Source organism: Neolamprologus multifasciatus, chromosome 1, assembly GCF_963576455.1.
Source record: "Neolamprologus multifasciatus chromosome 1, fNeoMul1.2, whole genome shotgun sequence".
NCBI classification, from domain to species: domain Eukaryota; kingdom Metazoa; phylum Chordata; class Actinopteri; order Cichliformes; family Cichlidae; genus Neolamprologus; species Neolamprologus multifasciatus.
In genome coordinates, this window is record NC_140439.1 from 16,867,805 (window position 1) to 16,889,505 (window position 21,701).

Here is a 21,701-nt window from a genome sequence, read left to right on the forward strand (position 1 = left end):
GATGGATCTATGACAGAGATTAGAGGTTTAATGAGGCATGCACGGGGTCAGTGATAAAAGGAGGTCCCAACACTTGCCCAGTGAGCCTCTGTTAAGGAGGCACCAGTGCGAAGCTGTTGTTTCTCTAATACAATAAAACCACACCCTATCTACTCTTTGCATCTTAGATCCTTTTTTCCTCCATTGCAGGCAGAAAAAATACCTATTTAAGCAAGTACACATACAATTGACAATTTAAAATGTTGAGTAATAACAACGGTGAGACTGGGAGGCTGAACTGAAAGACTCTGACCTCAGATTTATTGTCTTCATTGGAGTGAGTGTTTATACATGTATCCAGGCTGGATGGATTCCTTTTTATTGAGTCTATCCGTCTCACTCGTTGTGTATACACAATGAGAATAGACTGAAAACCCATTCTCAGCAAATGAAAAACTAAAGGAATACTAGGAAATTGCTGTAATGTAGTATAATTTTTATATTATACCACGGAGTATTACTGAGCTGGAGTAATAATTGGTTTTGGAAATTATTTTTGATTTTTCAGGAAATACATTTCTCTGTAGTATTCCTGTTTCTGTTAGCCTTCATGCTCAAACACTGATGGAACTGGGTTTGAAATTCTTACTTTTCAGTTATTTGAATAGAAATGAATCTTTCTTCTCTCTGTCTCATTCTTCCTTTGCCTCTTTGTTGACAGAGCTGGATGAGAAAAGCTGGGCTGATAATCTGCCATGTCATTTTAGACTTCTCCACACTTAAACCCATGATGACAGGCCAAAACAAAAGGGAATACAAAGAACACTTTATGGCTGATGTAAAACAATATTCAGCTTATTTAGGATGTGCAAGTATTTGGTGTACAAGATACTGAGTCATGCATGCCTTTCGCTAATTCAATTGTAACTTTTCAGGAATGCATTTATGGAGCCATTCTGGAGCCTTTCTCTATAGTGCAAACTCTTCTCAACCACTGTGGTTAAACACCATTGTGCAACTGAGTGGAGTCAGTTTTAATGTGCCTCCGTAAATTGTGCCAGAACTGTAAAAAAAATTTTAAAAAAAGCTTGCAAATAAAAGAAAAACAAAACATTTTAATTAGCACCTTTTGTCATGTTCCTTTAGGACTGTGAAAACTGGCTGTAGGTGATAGATGCTTTAAGCTGGTATTTCCAGCTGACTGCTGACTACAATCCCCAGTACCCGATATACTAACCTACTGGAGAAAAACATAGGGTGCAGTACACTGAGGTTGGTATATATCCAAAAAAAACCCACTGGAAATGTGTTCTTTTATACTTTTCACATTGAGAAATAAAGTTGATATACAGTACTGAGTCTTGAGCCATCCTTTGTTTGTCCATATTTTGAAAGGAAAATAGGTGCAGTGATTTACTGCAACATGCAAACAGTGAACTACATTATTAAAAGCAAAAGCAGAGTTTGTGCAATTCTAACAAGCCACTAAGTCAATATTTGGTATGACCTCCTTTATTCTTCAACACAGCATGAGCACTCGCAGGTAAGCTTTCTTGTAATGTCTTCAAATAGTCTTCAGGAATATTTCTCCAGGCTTCTTGAAGGACATTCAGAGCTCTTCTTTGTGATAATTGTGTTTTGGGATCATCGTCATGCAGAAAATTAAAGCCAATGCCAGTCAAGCACTTTCCATATGGTATTGCATGCTGGATCACTATTGGTACGTGTAACATACTTCTATCAGTTTTGAAAAGATGCCACCATTGGCTGAAATGAAGCCCCAAAGCATCACAGAGCATCAGTTTGGTACAGATAGATATTACTTGCATTCATCCCTCCACAAGATCTGATTTCTAGTCCACTTCTTGTGTAATTGTACAAGATGAATTTCTCAGGTACTGGATTTTATTCCTATTTCTTTAAGACATGACTTTTGTTTGGTGTAGAGATTGTATACCTGACATTTCTTATTTTGTCCTCCACATGTCCAGATTACTTGTGAAGGTCACACTGCACATCGTGCTAAGATCTGCCAAGTTTTTGGATAATAATTAACACAAGGACAGGCACAAGGACTGGACTGAAAATGAATGACAAAATAGATCTACTGCTAACAACCACTAAAGATCACAAGAAATTTTGAAATATGTAGAAATGGGTTATTTCTAAGAAAAAAAATGAAATGAATTAATGTTACCTTATTTTTGAGTCCTTTTAAATTTGTGTGTACATGACTGAGTTATAAGTATGTTTTGGAGAAGAATGCTGCCTGTCATGTTGCCCTACGTGCCAATCAGCCTCCTTATAGTCACCCTGTAAAAATGTTGCCCTACATCTCCTTGTCATGTTTCCTTCCTGTTACGTTCTGTGCCTTTTGTGTTCTTCACCTTTATCTGACCTGAAAAACCACTTACATGTGAAACAATGACTAAAATGGCAAAACAACAAGATTACTTACAAAACAGAGGTAACGTGTCAGATTTAGATATGTGTACGCCATCAGGATTCTATAAAATGACCTCAGGCTTCATTTAAAAAGTAATGGAGCCATAAAAACACAAATATCAAATTAATGCCATGAGAAAATGGTGCCATGATTCAAACTAATGACCTTTGATTAAATGTTTAAATACCTAAATGAACAATATCAATATAACTTCTTTTGACAGCGTTGGTAAATTAAAGTAATCTGTATTTTTGCAAAGATGGAAATTTGTCCTAATTCATTATGAAATGTACCGCAGGTACATGTGAAACCGAGATATTCGGGTTAAAAAAAGAGCAAACATGTTCAGTTCTGGCTGGATCTCTTTGCTTTTCCAGCATTCCTTGTACGTGCAAAGCTTTATTTCACTCGTTGTTTTTGAGCCCTACAACAATATAAAAGCAAATGAGAGGACAAAGAGGAGGTGTATAAGATTTATTAAACAACATTTAGGGTGTTCGTGATCTGCATCACCCAGTTCTTTTTAAAATGGTTATGAATACCACGTGTCCAAAGTCTGAAACCACAAGGTTATTGTGAGGGGAATATCATGTTCAGGAGGAAATGATAAGTGTCAATACTGATTAATAGTATGAGAGAAAAACACAGGCATCTGGAGCCAAAGGCAATCGTACCCATGGATCTGAGCTGTCAGCTCAATTTTACTGAGAAGCCTGAACTTTCAGCACTGCCGTTGACTCGTTTCTTGCATTTAGTCTTAATCACTTCTAAATAATTTAATTTTTACTAATGGAATCTGCAGGAGAGTGTGCTTGTGTGTGTCATATCTGCTTGACAAGCATTCAGATGGATGTTATTAAAGTTGACTATACTACGTGTAAGTATGTTCGATTTTACCAGTCAGACACACTTGTATACTTACATATACGGCATAAAGACTATAGTTCTCTGTACTCTTCAAATATTCATGTAAAGAACAAAACAAAACTGGGGATAATGCTGCCATTCTAAAAACAGGTGCAAAAGTTGTATTTCAAAGTTGTATATCCACAAGCCTATAAACATACACAGTCTGCACAAGCAAGCTGCTGCTCCAGCAGGTTTGAAAATAACTCCATTAACCATTAACTCTTACTTGCTTCTCTTAAGGGCTGAGCATTCACTTTATTTCTTTATTTTATTTCTCCTTTTTTTTAGCATATATAAAAATATATATACATATATATATGAACATACAGCAAAACCTTCTTTGTCCCTGCACTTCACTCTCTCTGCCTACCCCTGCACTTTTCTCCTCTGATTTATCCTTGCTGTATTCATATAAACAATCGTACACTGGCCATAGAGCCAGTGCACATTCGCTGTGTTAAACAGCTGCTTTGATTTTGCTATGGTTTTCACCAAAAGAAGAGTGAAGGTCATGTCTTCCCAGCGGACACTCCTCTGCAGCCATGGCGGCTGGTTCTGAAACAATTTACGATTGAAATGTTATTACAAGGGCACAAACACTGTGTTAGTACTTGACTTTTCTATAAAAATAGAACTGCAAAAGCTTCCTGCCACCTCGATATTTTTATACGCTTGTCAAAACTTAACGATGAACACTAATGTGAGCATTTAAGTAAAGAGGAGAATTTCCAACAGGGTAAAGTGTACCTTACACCAGGGGAAGGTTAGAGAAGCAAAAACAAGGAATGAACTCTTCACTTTGTGTTTCCTTGGAACTTGCAGGGCCTAGAGGCATCAAGGTGAATGCACACAGAAGAAGTTTCCATCTCTAATCTAAAACACACACTGTGCTTATACACTCCTTGTATGCAAACTCTCTTTCGATGACTAAGAGAGATAAGTGGTGGAAGAGTGGTCAGTTTAAAGCTCTGTTCCTGTGTTTTGACAATGATTTCAGGAGAAGACTGGAAGGCTAACACATGTGACTCTTATGTAAAGCATGTATGTATTTAAGTTGGTTATAATTATGTATGTGCAGTATGATGTTATTTATCATATACTATGTCCCACAGCTGACGGAGTCCCAATTAAACCAGCTTTGTTTGACTGGCCATCTCTATTCACCCTCTTTAGAGAAGTCTGAAGCTGGGCCCATGTCCTTTTAACCCTTTAAGACCTACCATAGAACCAAATCCGCCAGAGTTTACTTTATATTTTTACATGCTGTAGTGCCATTTTTGGGAGCATTTCAAGTTGCTATACATCAATACAACTGTCATAGCCCAGATTTTAATAATATGTATGCATTAAGTCCATAGTAACTACATAAATTGCAAAAAAGTGCAATAAACTACCAAAAAATTGAAAATTGTTTTTGTTTTTTTAACATATATTTCTACTTAGAGAAATTTAAGAGGTTTATCCCTCAAAACTTTAAATACATAGTTTTGTCTTCATAGTTTTATTTTTCAGATACACCAATTTTTATATACTTCAGAAAAAATGAAAAACAATCCTATAATGCAAATTTGCAAAGAAAACAGCATGTGCATCAAAATAAACTATTTAAAGCCGTGCAATTTGAGTTCTAAGCATCCCAGAAACTATTCAGAAAAGCATGAAGTCAAACATGACTTTTAAAAACACCAGTATAGGCTTATAAGGCCTACAGGTAAAAAACTACATTTTCCGCGAAAATGAAGTCACTTCCGGTTTCGGGCAGGTAATTGCGGACATGCGATAGTTCGTGCTGACATCTATTTCAATGTAGGAAGTGTTATGAACAGCTGGTCGGATCAGCAACGCCTGTTTCTGGAATATTATGTTTCTGTTCCTGCAAGCGCTTTTTATGCAGTTTTTGCAAAGCTATATGTGGAAGGAAACCGTGACCTAGGGCAAGCTGATGGCATAAGATGTAAGTACAACTCCTCTGGTTTCATATGCAAAAAAAATTATTGCTTACGTGGTTCCGGTTCCACGGGGATTTAAAAATAGTTACGCAAAACAGAGCGTGCTGCTCCAACCGGCTTTAAAGGGTTAAAAAGCAATTAGGGAAATATAACAGACCACCTAAAACACTTTATATATATATATATATATATATATATATATATATATATATATATATATATATTTTACATTGGGGGGTGGTTAATTTTCATCTTGCTGGAAACTAAATGGGTGGCACAGGGATGTGCTAGTTAGAACTGTTGTTTCAGGTTCTGGGTTCAAATCTATTCTGGGGTGTTTCTGAGGTTTGCATGTTTTCTCCTTTAACTCAACTTTCTTCCACAGTCCAAAGACATGCATCTCGTTAACCTGTGGTGTGAATGCTTCTGCCTCTGTGTGTTGCCGCTACAACAGTTTGGCTACCCACCAATGACCCTGAATTAAAAAGAAGAAAATGGATGGAAAATAAATAAGCTTACAGTTGTTGTTGTTGTTGTTTTTTCAAAAGAAAACACATATTTATCTTTTTATTTGTATTTTTATGACTTACGTCAAAGTTGTGACTTTGTTATTTAAAAGCAAGTTGATATTGAGATTTCTTTTACAGCACAAAATGTAAAACATAATTAAGATCACCTCATGCTGAAGTACTTCTTCTACAGCAGCTGAATTCAAACTGAGTTATAAATGTAGATCTTAAAATTTGTGTTATCACCTAAATATAGAGATCCATACTGCCATGATAGCAACACACGATGCTACCGATGCTGGCTGCACAGTCATGATGCAAATCTCCCTTTCCAGCACATCTCAAAGCTGATCTGTTGAACGGAGATCTGGTGACTGTGGAGGCCATTTGAGTACAGTGAGCTTATTGTCATGTTGAAGAAACCAGTCTGAGATTCAGTTCAAATCAAAGTAACAGTCAGCTCAGGGCACTTGGTGACATGATCTGAGCTTTGTGGCAAGGTGTCACAAAGCTCAGATCTTCTTCACCATCTTCTGATATCTGGTATCTTCTGTTGCAAGGCACTGTTGTAATAAAGATTCTTACATGGTCTGCAAAAACACTTGGGTGGGCTGTGGTGTTTAAATGCTAAATGGATATGTGCTTATACAGTACCTTTCTACTTAGGCACTCAGAACTTCCTTCTACAAGTCTCATTCACTCACACACACATTCATGAAGCACTTTTATCTTCTATCTATGCTTAAGGGCTTTTATCTAACATTCACACTCCAATGGTTGCATCAGGTGCAACTCGTGGTTCAGTATTTTGCCAAAGAATACCTCAACATGCGGACTGGATTATCTGAGGATCGATCCACCAACCTTCAACTGGTGGACAACCCACTTTACCACCGGAACAAGTGATACCACCCAAATTTTAATTTTGGTGCTGTCCAGCAAGCACCGCAGCCCTGAGTAGTTGCTGATTCAACAGCCTGAGCAGTAAAAACTTCAGCAGAGGTTGAGCCAAAATGAAAATTGAGATGAGCATTGATGCTGATGCCTGCTTTATTTTGTGATGTCATAGCCTAAATAGGTTTCTGTTTTTGTGCTGGTTTTAGTTCATGTCAAACTATGCGTGGTGCTAGAGCAGCTTTTCCACATGGGGCTCTAAATCTTCCGGTTGTTATTGTCTCAAAGGTCTGGAATGTTTGTTAAAAGGAAATAAATTTAGATACAGCTGAAAAACCACATGCCCTTATATGTTTATGTAGCTAGGGTTTACATAAATCTTTATGGTCAGTTTTACTCCTCAAACATGCACACACACTCACAGGCAGAAATGGGCAGCTGTAAAGTGCTCATTCAGTGCAGCAGCTGCATCAGCAGAGTAGAATAGAAAGCAGCGTTTTTGTCTGTGTGCATGGTTGAGAAAGAGGAAGAGAAAGTGTGCATGTGTGAGGAGTTAGGGGTGATGGGATCTCTGAGCAGACAGAGGGGAATCACTGGTGCTCTCAGTGTCCATTAGACTAACCTCATGGATCAATATTGATCCTTACTACCACCAAGCTCTGTCTAATAGGCTTCTGGCCGCCCTGATACAATGACAGCATTAGCGCACATGTCCAGATGGATGGATTTGGGGGTAGGAGGATGAACCAGAGACAGAACAAGAGAGAGAGAGTGTGTGATGAGAAGGCTAAAAGGATTTGCAGATCCAGAGGAGAAAGGAGAGGAGACAGTAATGCCGATTATTTGCACAAGAAATACAGTGAGAGTAAAAGAGAGAACAAGAGAGCAGCAGAAAAATGGACATAGCTCGCTTATGTCAGCAGAGTCTGAAGCAAGCTGCATTTTCAGTTAGTGCATGTTTTCCTGACTGACTGTTTTTAGAGAACATAAAGGGAAAGTGAGGAAGTCTCTGTACAGCCATAATTGTAAAAGCAGTAGACAACAGTATTTGTGTGCATTTGTGTGTGTGTGTCTGGGATGAGAGATTGTGAAAAGGGAAGAGTGAACTGTTTGTCTCTTTTCCTGTCTGTACTTCTGCTCTGATGCCCTGTTGTTTGAATAATAAATAGTGATCAGCTGTCGCTGTAATTTGGCCACCTGACTCGTGTTATCTCTGAGCCAGCTGAGTGAATGGAATGAGGAAAAGAATATTTCTCAGACACAAAGTATTTCAGAAGTCTGAGTTGTCTTCCGTCACACTCTCACATCCTCCTTTTGGTAATTAAAAAAGTCAAAACTAAACAGATTGTGTCTCAGAAGCACACAGGACAGTGGAGTCATTAAATATAACTGCCCTCTAGATAGGAACTGGGGTGGAAACTGTTAAATATTGCCTCAGGCAAATTTGTCGTGAGTGACAGTCTGTGAAGAGTCAGACATGTTTGTATGCAAAGTAAAGGCTCTGAAATATATTAATCACAGCCATATATTACCAGGGTTTGAGGTGATATAAGCTACATAGATTTATAGGTTAACATACATTTAGATAGATACTTAGAATCCGGCATTATATTTCCTCAACTATACTTATGTATAGTTTTGTATTATTTCACAGGATTCAGTCTGTTTTACTATATTTAAGAGATACTGTACCACACTGTAGCTTTGGTTACACACAAACAAATGAGAAGATCACACATTTCCATGTACTGTTTAAACCAGTGCGTAAGTGCTTAGCCTTCAGTTAAATACTTTTGTGATTATACATATTTTGCACTGATATTGATACTTTTACTGAATTAAAGCAAGCCAATACTTCCTGACTGTCCAATTATTGACACCAGAGTTGGAAAATACTACAGATCTGAAAAGGTTTTAAGAGCCTTCCAAAAAAGACATGATGAAAATTAATTTAACATTAAATGAATTATCTAAATATCTAAAATTTTAATGCAGTACAACTGCATACTTATCCAGTCATAATGTAAAGGACTTCAATCAAGTTAAGCCAAAATGATCAAGATGGCACTCATTTGTACTTGACTCTGTCACAAATGTATTAATACTTTACATTAAGGACATCCAGGTTGGAATGAGCTCATCATTCATCATTAGTTCATGGAACTCAGCAGTAATGGCAGTAATGGCCTATAATACCAAATGTTGCTACCACGATGAACTAAACATAACTTCGTTGTGGTTTCATGTTTGAGGCCTTTCAGATAAAGTGGTGACTTTCTTCTTGCTTCTTGTCTCTGAAGCTTAGTGTATAGGATGGATATCAACAAGGGTTAAATAGTCAAAATAAACACGTCTTTTTATGTATTTATTCTTTTTGCCATTTTTGGATCATGAGCCCTGAACTGGGGAAAGAGTTTAGTTTTGAAGGTGTTTTACATCTTTGAGTTTTTTATGATATAATAATAATGCCATCTTCATTTATTTCAGTCTTCTTCTAATGAACTCCTGCTGATAACACTAAGTAGCCAAGTTTTAAACAAGAATCTGGACACCACTCTATCTGAAGGGTCACCGCCACAATAAAGTCATGAGGAAGTTATGCTAATTGTTGTATAGTTAATGCTGGCCTTCCTCCATCAATTTGATTTATATCTAACAACAAAACATGCATTAAAATAAAGTCTATGGGTGCATGCAACAACACTTAAACCTGGTAGTTTGGTGCTTCATGGAAATCCTTATAATATTGCCTTTGGACTTGGCCTTTTTAGTTAGTTTGTTTCCTTCTTCCTTTTGCATCTCAGCTGGGGATAGATAAAGCCTGGAGGCTAGTCTTCACACCAGGAAAAAAGAAGCTGAGACACAGTCCGAGCTTTGTGCAGGACCTTGCGTATAGAGACCATAGTGTTTGGGTAACTAGGCAGTGCAGCTGGCCTTTCACGGCTATGCAACTTTAAGGCAGTGTTTAAATCAACATGCAAAGGACAAGTACCCTGTTCTTCAACACAAACACACACACGAGAAAAGGAAAGTGAACTGCAGGGAAATGTGGAATTGATGAGGCTTTGGGATAATGTTTCAGACATGAAATCTGGTAAATCCTTAGTCATACTAATTAATATGCAGTAATAGAAGTCTACATTTTGCTGTTACCATTCTGTTTGTTTGTCAGCCTCCCCCAAACCTTTATTCATGGAGGTTAGCAGGGGCCAGTCATGGTCCTGCCAAACTTTCTTTTTAGGAAATACATCACGAGTTGTACTAATTACTTTAAAAGTCATAAATATTATAAATGGTATTTTGACCTGATTTTTCCACAAGGAAGACAAAAAACCTGCCAGCAAATTCCAATTTCTACCCCCAAACCCACTCCACAGCATTCCTATCATAAATTTGCTGCCTTGGAGTATACTGGATTTGTTTTCTAACAGTCAAGAGACATCTGGGATGGACACTTGCTTTTATGGGAAGCTTCTGTTATCAGATCTCTTCTCATGCTCTGACCCACGGTCCATTAGTTATTCCAAGGTTGGATCACTATACTCCACTAATGCTCCCCTCCGCACACACAGAACACATACTCGCCCTCCTCCTCACTTTCCATGCATGTACTGACAGATGCACAGAAGCGCTAATTTCATTTTGCTGCCTCATGTTAATGTATGTGCGTTAACACCTGCACGGCAACAACTGTCTGGTGTGACAGTGTGAGCAGCAGGAGAGGGCAGCTTTCTACAAGAAGGCCTCCGATAAGTGTCAAAGCACATTTATCCCTGCCCTGAATTTATTGTTTTGGTCATTTTAATATGTGAACTACAAACTGAAAAAGCAGAGAATGCCATTTTTTTCCCTTCATGATAGCAATGGCTTTCATCCCACAACACTCCTCCCCTTCCCCCTCTTCCCTTTCTCTGCCTCCTGCAAGTATCCCTGCCCATCCCCCCTTCTTTAGTTACCCTTTTGCCGGTATGGATCTGTGAAATGTTAGCCGGGTGTGCTGGTATGGCCTCAGCAAAAGCCATGGTGACATCAGAGAGATAGAGACAACAGTTAACTCAGAAGATAGACCGTGTGCGGTGATATCATTTTGTTTGCTCAGTTGTGACGTGCAGGTTGCATACAATAACTGAAAATATTCCACCAGCTAGTGACCTAAAGGACATTGCCCTGTGTGGACATAAATAATCGACTGAGCTCTAACCCACTGACCTGTAGAGGCAGAGCCTAAATGAACGGACCTTTTTGATGTTGTGTAAATATTGATGCTCTGCTACTCTTGCAAATGCAGCAAAACTGCAATTCAAATATAGATTTTTATAGAGCTGGTTGGGTCAGTGCCTTGCTCAAGCCTAAAAGAAATTTAAAAATCAACTGCAAATTACAACATTTCCACCAGGCCAGAGTGAATGTTTTTAAAAAATGCATAATATTATGTAATGGATGTCTAGAACATTTCCATTTGAGGCAAATGATTCATAAAAAGTCTCTGATTTGAATTCGAAGTCGATTTTGTGACACACAAACCAAATGGGCTCGTATCCACAAATGTAATCTTTGTTATCAAACTTTTTTTTTTTAAGTAAAAGAAAGAAGAATGACGGATGATCTGAGTCACAGTTTAAAGTACTATTAATATTAGTAACCCAAGGCCTCAGATGCGTTTGATGCTGAGAGAACATTTGAAAGAAAAAGAAGATCACTGTAGACTAAAACAGTCTTTTTTTATTCTCTATTCTGAACAATTGGTTTTAATTAAACAATCCTTACAGGTACCATTACTATAAAAGGCCAAAACACATCACGTCTTTGCATATAGTAATAGAAAGGATATTTGAGTTTCTAAAATCAAATAATATACTAATAATGACAGATTTTCCATTAAGCCACTTTGTAATATGCATCGGCCTCACACACACACAGACACATTCCTTTATTTTACTGAACAATGTCGTTTTTGCTGTCCAGTATTTTTTTTTTTTTTTTTGCCAAGCTGTCCAGCTTCACTGCCTTTCAGTACTCGAATTCCAAACTTCAGTCTCTTCACGGCACTTCCATCTCTCTATAAATATCTCCCTGTGTCCCTCTATCCTCAAGTGGTTGGGCTTCGTTTTTGGTTACTCAAGAGAAAGCATCCTTTTTGCCTGAGTTGCCACTAAAGAGATTGCAGTGGTTACAGCATTTCAGAAAGCGTAGCTGTGTTTGTGATACCTCGACGGCTTTCTTGCACCACGGGAGGGATTATACTTGATTTGAATGATGCTTCCTGCTTTTAAGCTTCTTGAGTGACCTCAGTGCTCAGGCCATCCACCATGTCTGAGACTGCATCAGGAAATTCTGGACCATCCCCACTCAGGTTCAAGTCCTTTTTCAGTTCAAGGTCACTCGGCTCCTTGATAGGGATCTCCTCTGGCATTTCACCCCCATTAACACATTCCTCTGCCTGTGTGGCCATGGCAGTGTCAGGATCTCTACACTCCCCATTCACAGATGGAATTGCATCCTCGGTAACAGAGGGGCTCTTTAAATCTCCATTTTCCAACTTCTTTTCCACCTCCGGCTCTGCTTGAGGCACTGCTTCCACGGAGGGCTCAGCTGCCTTTTCAGATTCGACAGCAGCTTCGCACGCATAGGCAATGACAACCTCAGATACAAGTTCTGCTTCCTTGAGCTCATCTGGCACCTCAGTGCTGGGAGCTTCTGGTGTAAAAGATTCCTCTTTCGCAGCTTGATCAGTGAGGGTATCCTCTGCGGTAGCCTCCGTGACATCAGAAGAGTCTCCTCCCACAGTCGCCACTTCACTCACGTCAGTGGCTACAACCGGCTCAGCTTCAGTTTCTTCCACTTGATCCTCTGTTGTAGATTTCAAAGCCTCAGCCTCTTGCTCAGGTCCTGGCTCTGATGTTTGTTCCAGCTCTGCCTCTGGGGCTTGTTCTGTTTCAGGCTCAGGTTCTGTTGTCTCCACAATCTCTCGCTCTGGTTCCTGTTTTAGTTCTGGCTCCAGTACTTGCTCAGGCTCTTCTTCTTTCTCTGGCTCCGCCTCTGGCTCTTGCTTGGGCTCTTCCTGTGGTTCTGTGGCTGACTCCAGCACTGGTTCAGCTGCTGGCTCAGCCACCGGTTCAGGCTCAGGGACAGCTGTAGAGACCACGGTCTCCTCCACAGTAGCTTCAGGCTCAGTCTCTGGGATGGGCTCTGGGGCTTTAGTGGCCTCTGACACTGATTCAGCAACTGCAACAGGTTCTTCTTCATGGACCTCTTCAGACTTGGGTTCAGCTTCGACTGGCACAGATTCTTCTGATGTTGGGGCAGAAGGTTTCTCTGCTACAACAGCCACTGCAAGGTCTTCTGGAGCTTGCTCTTGTACTGCTCCACTTTGTTCCAATACTACAGTTGCTTCTTCTTTTTCTGGAGCTGGCTCCTTTGATTCTGCACTTGGTTCTTCTTTCACTGGAGCTACTTCCTCCACTGCCACAACTGGTTCTTCTACAACTGGAGCTGCTTTATCCGCTGCAGCAGCTGGTTCTTTTGCTACTGTAGCGGCTTCATCTGCTGCCACGACTGGTTCCTCTACAACTGGAGCTACATCCTCTGGCGCTGCTGCTGCAACTGGTTCCTTAACAGTGGATGCTACTGGTTCTTCCACAGCTGGGGAATCTGATTGTGCTGCTGGTTCCTTCTCAGATTTTTCAGGTGCTTCTGACTCTTGAGGTACCGCTGCCTCTGCTGTCACAGCCTTTTCGTCTTCTACGTTGCCTGCCTCTGCTGTTGTCTCTTCTCCTGTAGGCGGGGCTCCACCTTCCCCTTTAGCAGAGTTGTCTGCACTTGCAACTGTTGCAGGGGATTCATCCTTCTTGTCTTTTGGATCGCTCACATCATATCCTTTTCTTTTTTTGCTCAGCTTACCTCCCATGATGTTTCCTAGAGGAAAAAATAAGAAATTGATTGGTTTTTGGCCTTTTTATTTAGTCGTAAATGTTACGTTCATGTTCAGGGGGAGTCTAATATATGTTCATGTTCCCAGTACCCCTGATGTGACCCCATCCCTGGGTTGTGGATCAAAAGTCCTTGCATACACAAGGAAACCATACAAACTAAAACGTTCCACTAAATGGATGAAAATAATCTAGTATGTCTAGACTAAATACACGGAAAGCAGAAATGCCATAGTTTTGAAGCTACATTTAAATGACTAGAGGGAATATAAGGAGAAGTAAATGAAGAAACACTTTCATTTCAGTAAAGAAGTATCTTATGTTAAAGTAAACCAGAAGTTCAGTTAGGAAATGATGTCTGCCATTTGCAATTTGTCTGGAAAACCAATGTCAGCGCATGGGAACCTCAGTGAGATCAGGCAACCAAGCAGACCCACTACCCTTTAAGGAATGCGTGGTGAGGATCAGCGCCAAGTGAACCCACAAGTCTGAGTTGAACATCTATGATGCAGATGTGCAACTATTTCTCCCTCAGTAGTGTCATAAGTTTCCCAGCATGCAAGCAGGGATCTCCCAGAGTTTGTAGTTATATCCATTCATCTAAACTAGCTGAGAAATGTGGATTTTCAGCACAAACCACAACTGTCATTCTGCCAGTACAGAAAATATGTTACAGACACGTACTTCTGTGTGATCATGTTTTGACTGTGGAGGAAGTGAAGTGTAATGATTGCCACATAACTTCCTTAAAGCAAAACTGGGAGTTCAGCTTCATCCCTGCAATTGGTTTTCAGCAAACCTTGCAGACTTTCTGAATATAGGCCTAAATTATTCATAAGAGTGGAGTACTTAAACACCCTGATTTCCACTAAAGATACAGACAGATTTTTTTTTACACGGAACATTTTCATTTAATAAGGCAGAAATACTGTTGAGGGGTCCTTGTTTGTTTGGTTGGTTGATTGTTTGGTCTGCAAAACTGTCACATGCTGGAGTTTTCACCTGCAGTGAAGCATGTTGGCACAGGTACGAACAACCCGGGAACTGTCCATAGTGCTGCAGGAGGGCATTAACGACAGGATGCGACACATACCGGAGAGCCAACCCAATATAGCAATTTGGATTCTATAAACCTTCCAATTAAAACAACAAAAAATAAAAAATAAAAAGTGTATTTTTTTTAATCTATTCCACTCGCTTCGTAACTTACTTGTATTATGTGCCTGATCGTGTTCGTGAGGATATTTATTTATTAATTTCTTTTAATTCGCCCATTCATGTTCCCAGTGTCACGGGGCCTCCCAGTCAGACAAAGCAAAATTTTATAATGTGGGAAGACTTCATATTTCAGACCACTGAAATAATCCAATGTAACAGTTTATTACTGTGTAAAGCCAATTTTCCAGTTGGTCAAAAAGTAGATAAAATTCTTCACGCTAAAACACCGGGAAGATAAAGGAGGCGTGCATGTAACCGGCAGCATGTGCCGGCCGGTAACAAAGGACTGTGATTCCTCGCTAGGCGTTACATCCCGATAAAAGTAACGGTTTGGACAAAGTTGACAGGGGGGGGGGGGAAAGACGACCCCAGGCTCGGGACCTTTAGTGCGGACTTCAATTAGTCGCTATAACCAGGTGGATTTAACGTTATGCTGGAAGATTTGAAGGATAAAGGCTATAGAGGGGTATCCATCCCCCCTTTTTCAAAGCCACCCACCCACCGCTTCCCTCAGCTGCTCTGCCCTTCTTCTTTTTTTGTGTCCAGCTGCTTTGAAAATGCCTCTTGCGCGCATAAGCGTGCAAACAAATACGAAATTCTCTACAACAATGTGTTGACTGCGTCCACACTAACAACTTTGTTCTGCGGTTTCGTTATAATGGCAGAAGGATTTCAACCGCCTGGCCTACTTTTTAAAAAGCGCTACTTGCCTGGAAGACGCTGATTCAAAGACTGAGAACAAAAAAAGTCTTCCCTTTATTAAACACATTTTCAGCTGTAGTCTATAAAAATAAAGAAAAAAGCAGCACAGCAGGAATGATAAAAGCAGATAAACTAGATTCATCACAGGTAGGAAGACCTTCCTTCCTTTCTTTCTTTCTTTCTTTCTTTTTTACAACATCGCACTGCTCGAAATTCAATATAAAACATTTTTAAAAATGAAATCTTTTTTTTTTTTTTTTGAAATCATTGTGACGACACTTACCTGTATTTCTAGTGCGTAACCAGCTCGGCTTCTTTTGCAATCTGTGGCTGGATGTGGTAATGGAGGTAAGGCTTTTTGGAGTGACAGCTGCAGATTCCGCCCCTGCTCTCCGAGGTGCAGCCTGGGGTCTGTGTGTTGTAGACTATCCGACGAGTGCCCCTCACACAATTTTCTAGACATCTGTCGATATCACAATCCAGCCAACCCCACTACCGCTCTGTCTGCAATCTACACCCTCCCAGTCTTTAACCCCTCCTCCCTCGCACACCCACTCTGGCGAATTTGTTGTAGAAAGCCATCTGGGAAGTTAAGAATGATTATTAACGGACCATCGCTTATTACACTTTAAGAAACTGCATTTGTGTGTGAGTGTGCTTGTATCCTCTGCTTTTCCTCAGCCAAAAAGTAATTCTAAAAAAATCAAGTTAGTGCCCACCTCCCCTCACAGAAGTATGGGTGTAATATAAATTATGCATGAGAAAGCTTTGTGTCAGTAAAACCACTTAAGCGCAACACACACACACACACACTCCATGGAAAAGGACTCTTTCATGTTTTTTCCCGTCTTTTTGTCAGCAAGAATCCTCCCTGCTCTTCTTTTGCCAGTTTGTCAGCAAATTATACTGTACATCACAGAAATAAGCTCAACTTTTAGGGCTACACGGTCAAGAGTATAGAATCTATAAAACTGTGTTTTTGAGTTGTGCTGCAATGTTGATACATGATTATTCACATGTGTCACTGTGGGCTAAATCCACCCACCAATCCACCCATCCATCCATAATGTGGGGACATAGAGAGTACGAGAAGTCCACTCCACACTTTGTAATATACACTGAAGCACTGAGTCTGTTAGCTATCTTTCTTCTAAGTGTTAATGGGACAAGCCTGGTTGTGACTGACTTTAACAAATTCATCAAATGACCCGTTCAGATAAACATGTTGTCAGCCACTGACACGCTGGTATGCTGACGCAGGTGTCAGGTGAAATTGGGGCTTAAGAATGAAGTTTAATTTTTCTAAAACAACATCAATCAAAAGCTGGGGACTGCACCACTATTAGCAGTTTTAAAAAGTACTGTATCAAATTAAACTGCGTAAGCATGCTTGGCCAAACAGTCTCATCTTTTGGTGCAGAAGGAATTACATGTAGAAAAACTTGATTTGTTTTTTTTATGACAAACACGTTTCTCTTTACTTTTTCTTTCCTTGAAACTGAAAGAAAGGGATTACCACTCATATGCGAAATGCGGCTGCTATGTTGATTGCATCATCCAAAAGCCCCTAACCTGCTATTTAATCACAAATCATCTGAAAAGCAGCCAGACGGGTTAGTAGGTCCTGTTTAGGCTATACCGAGGCTAAATTTCCATTCATTTAAACTAATTCATGTACGTGGCATCAACCCATGTACCACTGGGCTTTTTCTACTGCCACAACATCCGAAAATCCGTCAGCATTTATTCAGTGATGCATGTGATATATCCCAGATATGTTTTTCTGCCTTTTTACTCTTATTTTAATCCTTTAATTCAACGGCTTTCTAAATAAATAGATTTACGTAGATTTTCAAAGGACAGACCACATTATTTAGGAGACAGCGCCCTCTCCTGGCAAAAAAGCTGATAGCACAAGGCAGCATCTGCAGCCAGAGACACATAATTAAAACAATATTTAATGTAGATATTTATAAAGCTATTTGCTCATTTATGAGATTTTAATAGAATTTATAACAAATTCAATAGACTTTCAACAGATTTATAAAATTAAATTAAACATATGCGACTGTCAGAAATATACCTAGCAAATCTATGTTCTGTACTCAATCAGACATTTGAGTATTTTACAAGTTGTTCAAAGAGATGACAGAACAATTTGTAAAATATATCCTGCCACTGATCCCGGGAGGAGACACAAATCTCTTTGGGGTTTGGTCAGGAAGGGCATCAGCTGTAAAAAGAAAAAGAAAATCTGGCAAATAAAACACGCAGAGCTATCTGTGGTGACCCCTTGTGAATACAGGAGCAGTTGAAAATAGCTTCTGTCCCATCTACTTGTTCCAAATAGGACAAAGTTGTGCTTTCAAGCTTTACATAAATAAAATCAATCTTGTTTGTTTTTCCTCCTGGCAGCAAAGCTAAACGGTGACAAAGGGGCAGCAAAGGCTGACTTTCACTTGATGCAAAAGCTCTGGAATGCACTCCCTGGAGAATAACCACCATCCCAGCCAACCACTCTACTCCACATAGCCAGGACTCAAAGACATATGGGAAAATCCCCCAGACTTTCTGTGTTAATGTCCAGAGCTCATCTGTCTGCAACTCCTGCTTCAGCTGAGCTAGACTGAAAAAATGAAAGAAACACAGAGAAATAAAGAAACAGGTGTTTGGAAGCTACAACATGATATGGGTCAATAGCTCTCCACTCAAGAGTGCTAAGGAATGTGCAAAAAGCCACAGCTCAGTAAAAGAGGGAAAACTCTGGACAGGTTTTCATTAGATTAGATTTTCATTCCTATGCATAAATTAACAGTCAATACTCTGACATATAAAACAAACAAAAACATATTTGTTCATTTCAGAATAGTCAGGTGTCCTTGTATGTTGAGCAGTTCAACTCTCAAAACCTGAAACTCTCCAAACATACCTGAGAGAAAGTTCACCTTGTAATGAGAGCTATTGAGCAGAGGGTGTGGCACACAGACATAATGACACCCTATAGTGTCTCACCAATAAGGAACTAGATTATTTTACCAAAGTGAGGTGACGCCTGCGCTGTGCTTTTTTTCCCCAAAGGTGTGTTGTTGTGCTCTGCCAAGTGAAAATGTCATCAGTGTTGTTACTGGTTAAACGTTATCACAGGTAATTCTCTCCCTGTAAGTAAAGGGTATAGTTTGAGTGATATAGTAATACAAATGTCACAGTATGTGGCAGCACACTATAGGAATTTGTAAAGAGGATCCAAAATGCAGACACAAAAGGAACGTGGAACCAAAACTTGGGTATTAACAAAAAGCGAGCCGTTTAATGAGGCTGGTAAAAAGGGTACAAACAAAAGGCAAAGCAAACTGAAGCAAAACTAACATTAACCTAAAGTGGGTGAAGTAAAGAAACAACATGAAAAAAGTGGACATGAAACATAACGAGACAAAGGAAGCAAAGCTGACTACACTGACATAGGACAGAGACCGTCAAAATAAAACAGGAAACAGAATGGAAAGCAGACATGACAATACAATTTCACAACATGGCCAAGAAGACAAGAAACATGACAGACTAACACAGAAGACCTAAGTGAAACATAAATAAACTAAAGGCAACTAAAAGATAATCCAATTACTCAACATAATAAAGGAATAACTTAAGAACTCAAAACGTAAACTGAAAACGCTGGGTCACAGACCCAGGACCGTGACAATAAATGGGGTCAGTTATGAGTAAGTGAGTTTAGTGTTATGCCTCAGCCAGTCAGATTAATACAAAGGGGTGCTTTATTCCTCATATGACAATTTCAAACAGGCTACTACTGCGCTTTATGAACAATCATCTATTCTGACACTGAAACATTCTTATTTGGCAATCCTGAATTGCTCATATGTAAGAACTAGATAAATAAAAACTCTAGATAAATACTGTTATGTGTTACTCTGGCATTTTTATTTTTTAAATCATATGTGCATGTGAGCTCTATGCCTTAAAGATAATAGATCTTAAAGGCATAGATCCAGTTATCTCCCTTGATAACAAGTGACCTGTGAAGTATGCGGGCTGAGCTGATTTATGTGGCTTCTTCCTAAACTCCCTTTCTCTAGTCTTTCACAAAGAAAGCCTTGTTGTTCAAAATTTTATTAATAAATGGTATTAATCAGAATCTAAACCTGTGTCATGTCCTTCTTTGTGTTCAGCCTTTGCCTTTGCCTACCCAAACCAGTATCTTGTAGTGTGGCTTGAGGCCTGTCAAACCATAAAGCTCTCCTCTGTAGCACCCCTATTCTGTCCACTCCAGACTTTTGCACACCATTCAAGCTGTCTGTTGACTCTAGTGGAGTTGGAGTTGCTGCTGTTTTGTTACAGGAAGATTTCTTCGGCACTGGTCACCCAGTTTCCTCCTGCTTGGTGTGAGTATAATACAACCGAAAGGGAAGCCCGAGCAGCCCTTTAGGCCTTTCAACATTTCAAGATTTTTAACACCACGGTCATTAATAGTCTTTACAGACCACAACATCAGCTCTGTTTATTGCCTGGTATTTTTAGTGGAAGAGTGGTAACAACGTCATTGGGGTTGTCAGGTAGGTACCCTCCAATCCTGAGTGTTTTGTTGATTTATTTCCAACAAAACCTCTTGAAGGGTGATGTCACTCAACCTCCACAAGGATGCCTTGGTAAGCTAATTGTTTCAGCATAGTTTATCTGCCTCTCCAACTATATCTTACAGGAACTATAATATCTTCTGAGAAGACGACCATGACCAGATGCTTGATGGTCCAGGGAATGGGGGAGCGAAGACACTTGTGGTTGTTCACTTTCCTTCTAGGATGATCACCAGTTGTTGCAAGACCTGATTGTGTGTACAGGTGTAGCAGCCTCGGGACAGGCTGGTTTTTGTAAAGATGTGCCTCAGAGTTGCATGAGTTTGGAAGAGAGTACACATTTACAGTACACAGCATCTTCTCCTACCCACTGATTTAAGTTTTGGGATGTCAGATGGATAAATAATGATCAACAAAACCTTCCCAATCTAAGCCTTTGTTGGATCACTCCTTGTGCTGTGGCTGTGGCCTTTAGACCCAATTGTAACCATATAAATCAAACAAAGCGTTAGTGGAGACAGAGATCTCAGAGATTTCATTTAGTTTTTGTTTGTTGTTTCAATTAATTTTAGATTAAGTTAGTTCCCATAGTGAGTTTCCATGTTTCAGTGTAGCTTAACTGTTTGAAAATGTTTAGTTTTAGTTTAGTTTTTATTAGTTTCAGTGTTATTGTAATACCTATACTGATACCAGAAAATCTGTATCGGTGTTTGAATCTAAAATATTTTTGAAAGCAGTTAACTCAGAGCCTTGGAGACCTTTAAAAACTCAGTAAACATGTCCATCGAAAGGCCTCTTTTTTTATAACAAATTTTACTATTTTTTAATTTAACAAATCCTATTACTATATGTTGTTATTTCATTTTGTTAATTTATCACATCGCAAAACCGTTTCAGTTCATTTTATCTATTAATTTTCCTGAAATTCTAGCGTTTATTTTATTTTAGTTAACTGGAATGCCCGTTTTCCACATCTAGTTTTATTTTTACATTTTAGTTAACCGTAATAACCTCGTGGTGAAGACGGATTTCTGAGCAATAGCATCATCTACTGGAGACCTGCTAAATACCACTATTGTTAGACACAAACGTATTTACAATAATAATAATAATAATAATGATAATAAAACCCTGATCAATCAAATAGTATAACTTGTATTTTCAGTTTTCACTTTAAAACTTCGGTAAAATCAGTAATACTTATATTTTTAAAATATACACTCATAATGCATTTGTTGCTAAAAATTAGGAATTATAGGTTAAATTAACACCGAATAGTAAGTGTAAATGACAGAAACCAGTAAAATGTTTGCCCCGAGTCAATTATTGATATCACAATGTTCTCCATCAGCTGTTTAAAGAAAGAAAAAACTGCCATTACATCACTTACTGGAACGTGGCCAGAAGGACAACTAGATATTTTGACCCCATTTAAGTGCCATAAAAACTGTCTGATCTGTGCAAACTTTTTTACACTCATATATATCAATAAAAGTTTTAGTTTATTCAATAAAGGCGGCCCTTATCAATAATAAATATTAAATAAATTAATAAAAGCACATTACAATAAGTAA

The 21,701-nt window shown here is 39.2% G+C and overlaps 1 protein-coding gene across 1 annotated transcript; it reads right to left on the reverse strand.

The window, feature by feature from the left end:
- Nucleotides 1-11,386: 11,386 nt before the first annotated feature.
- Nucleotides 11,387-16,032, reverse strand: LOC146525555 (uncharacterized). The gene is made up of 2 exons (XM_085164367.1): nt 15,819-16,032; nt 11,387-13,601 (listed from the first exon to the last, which is right to left on the reverse strand). Exon 2 carries the CDS (start codon nt 13,591-13,593, stop codon nt 11,956-11,958), a length of 1,638 nt encoding a protein of 545 aa, XP_085020493.1. The 5' UTR covers nt 13,594-13,601; nt 15,819-16,032; the 3' UTR covers nt 11,387-11,955.
- Between the last annotated feature and the right edge of the window lie 5,669 nt (nt 16,033-21,701).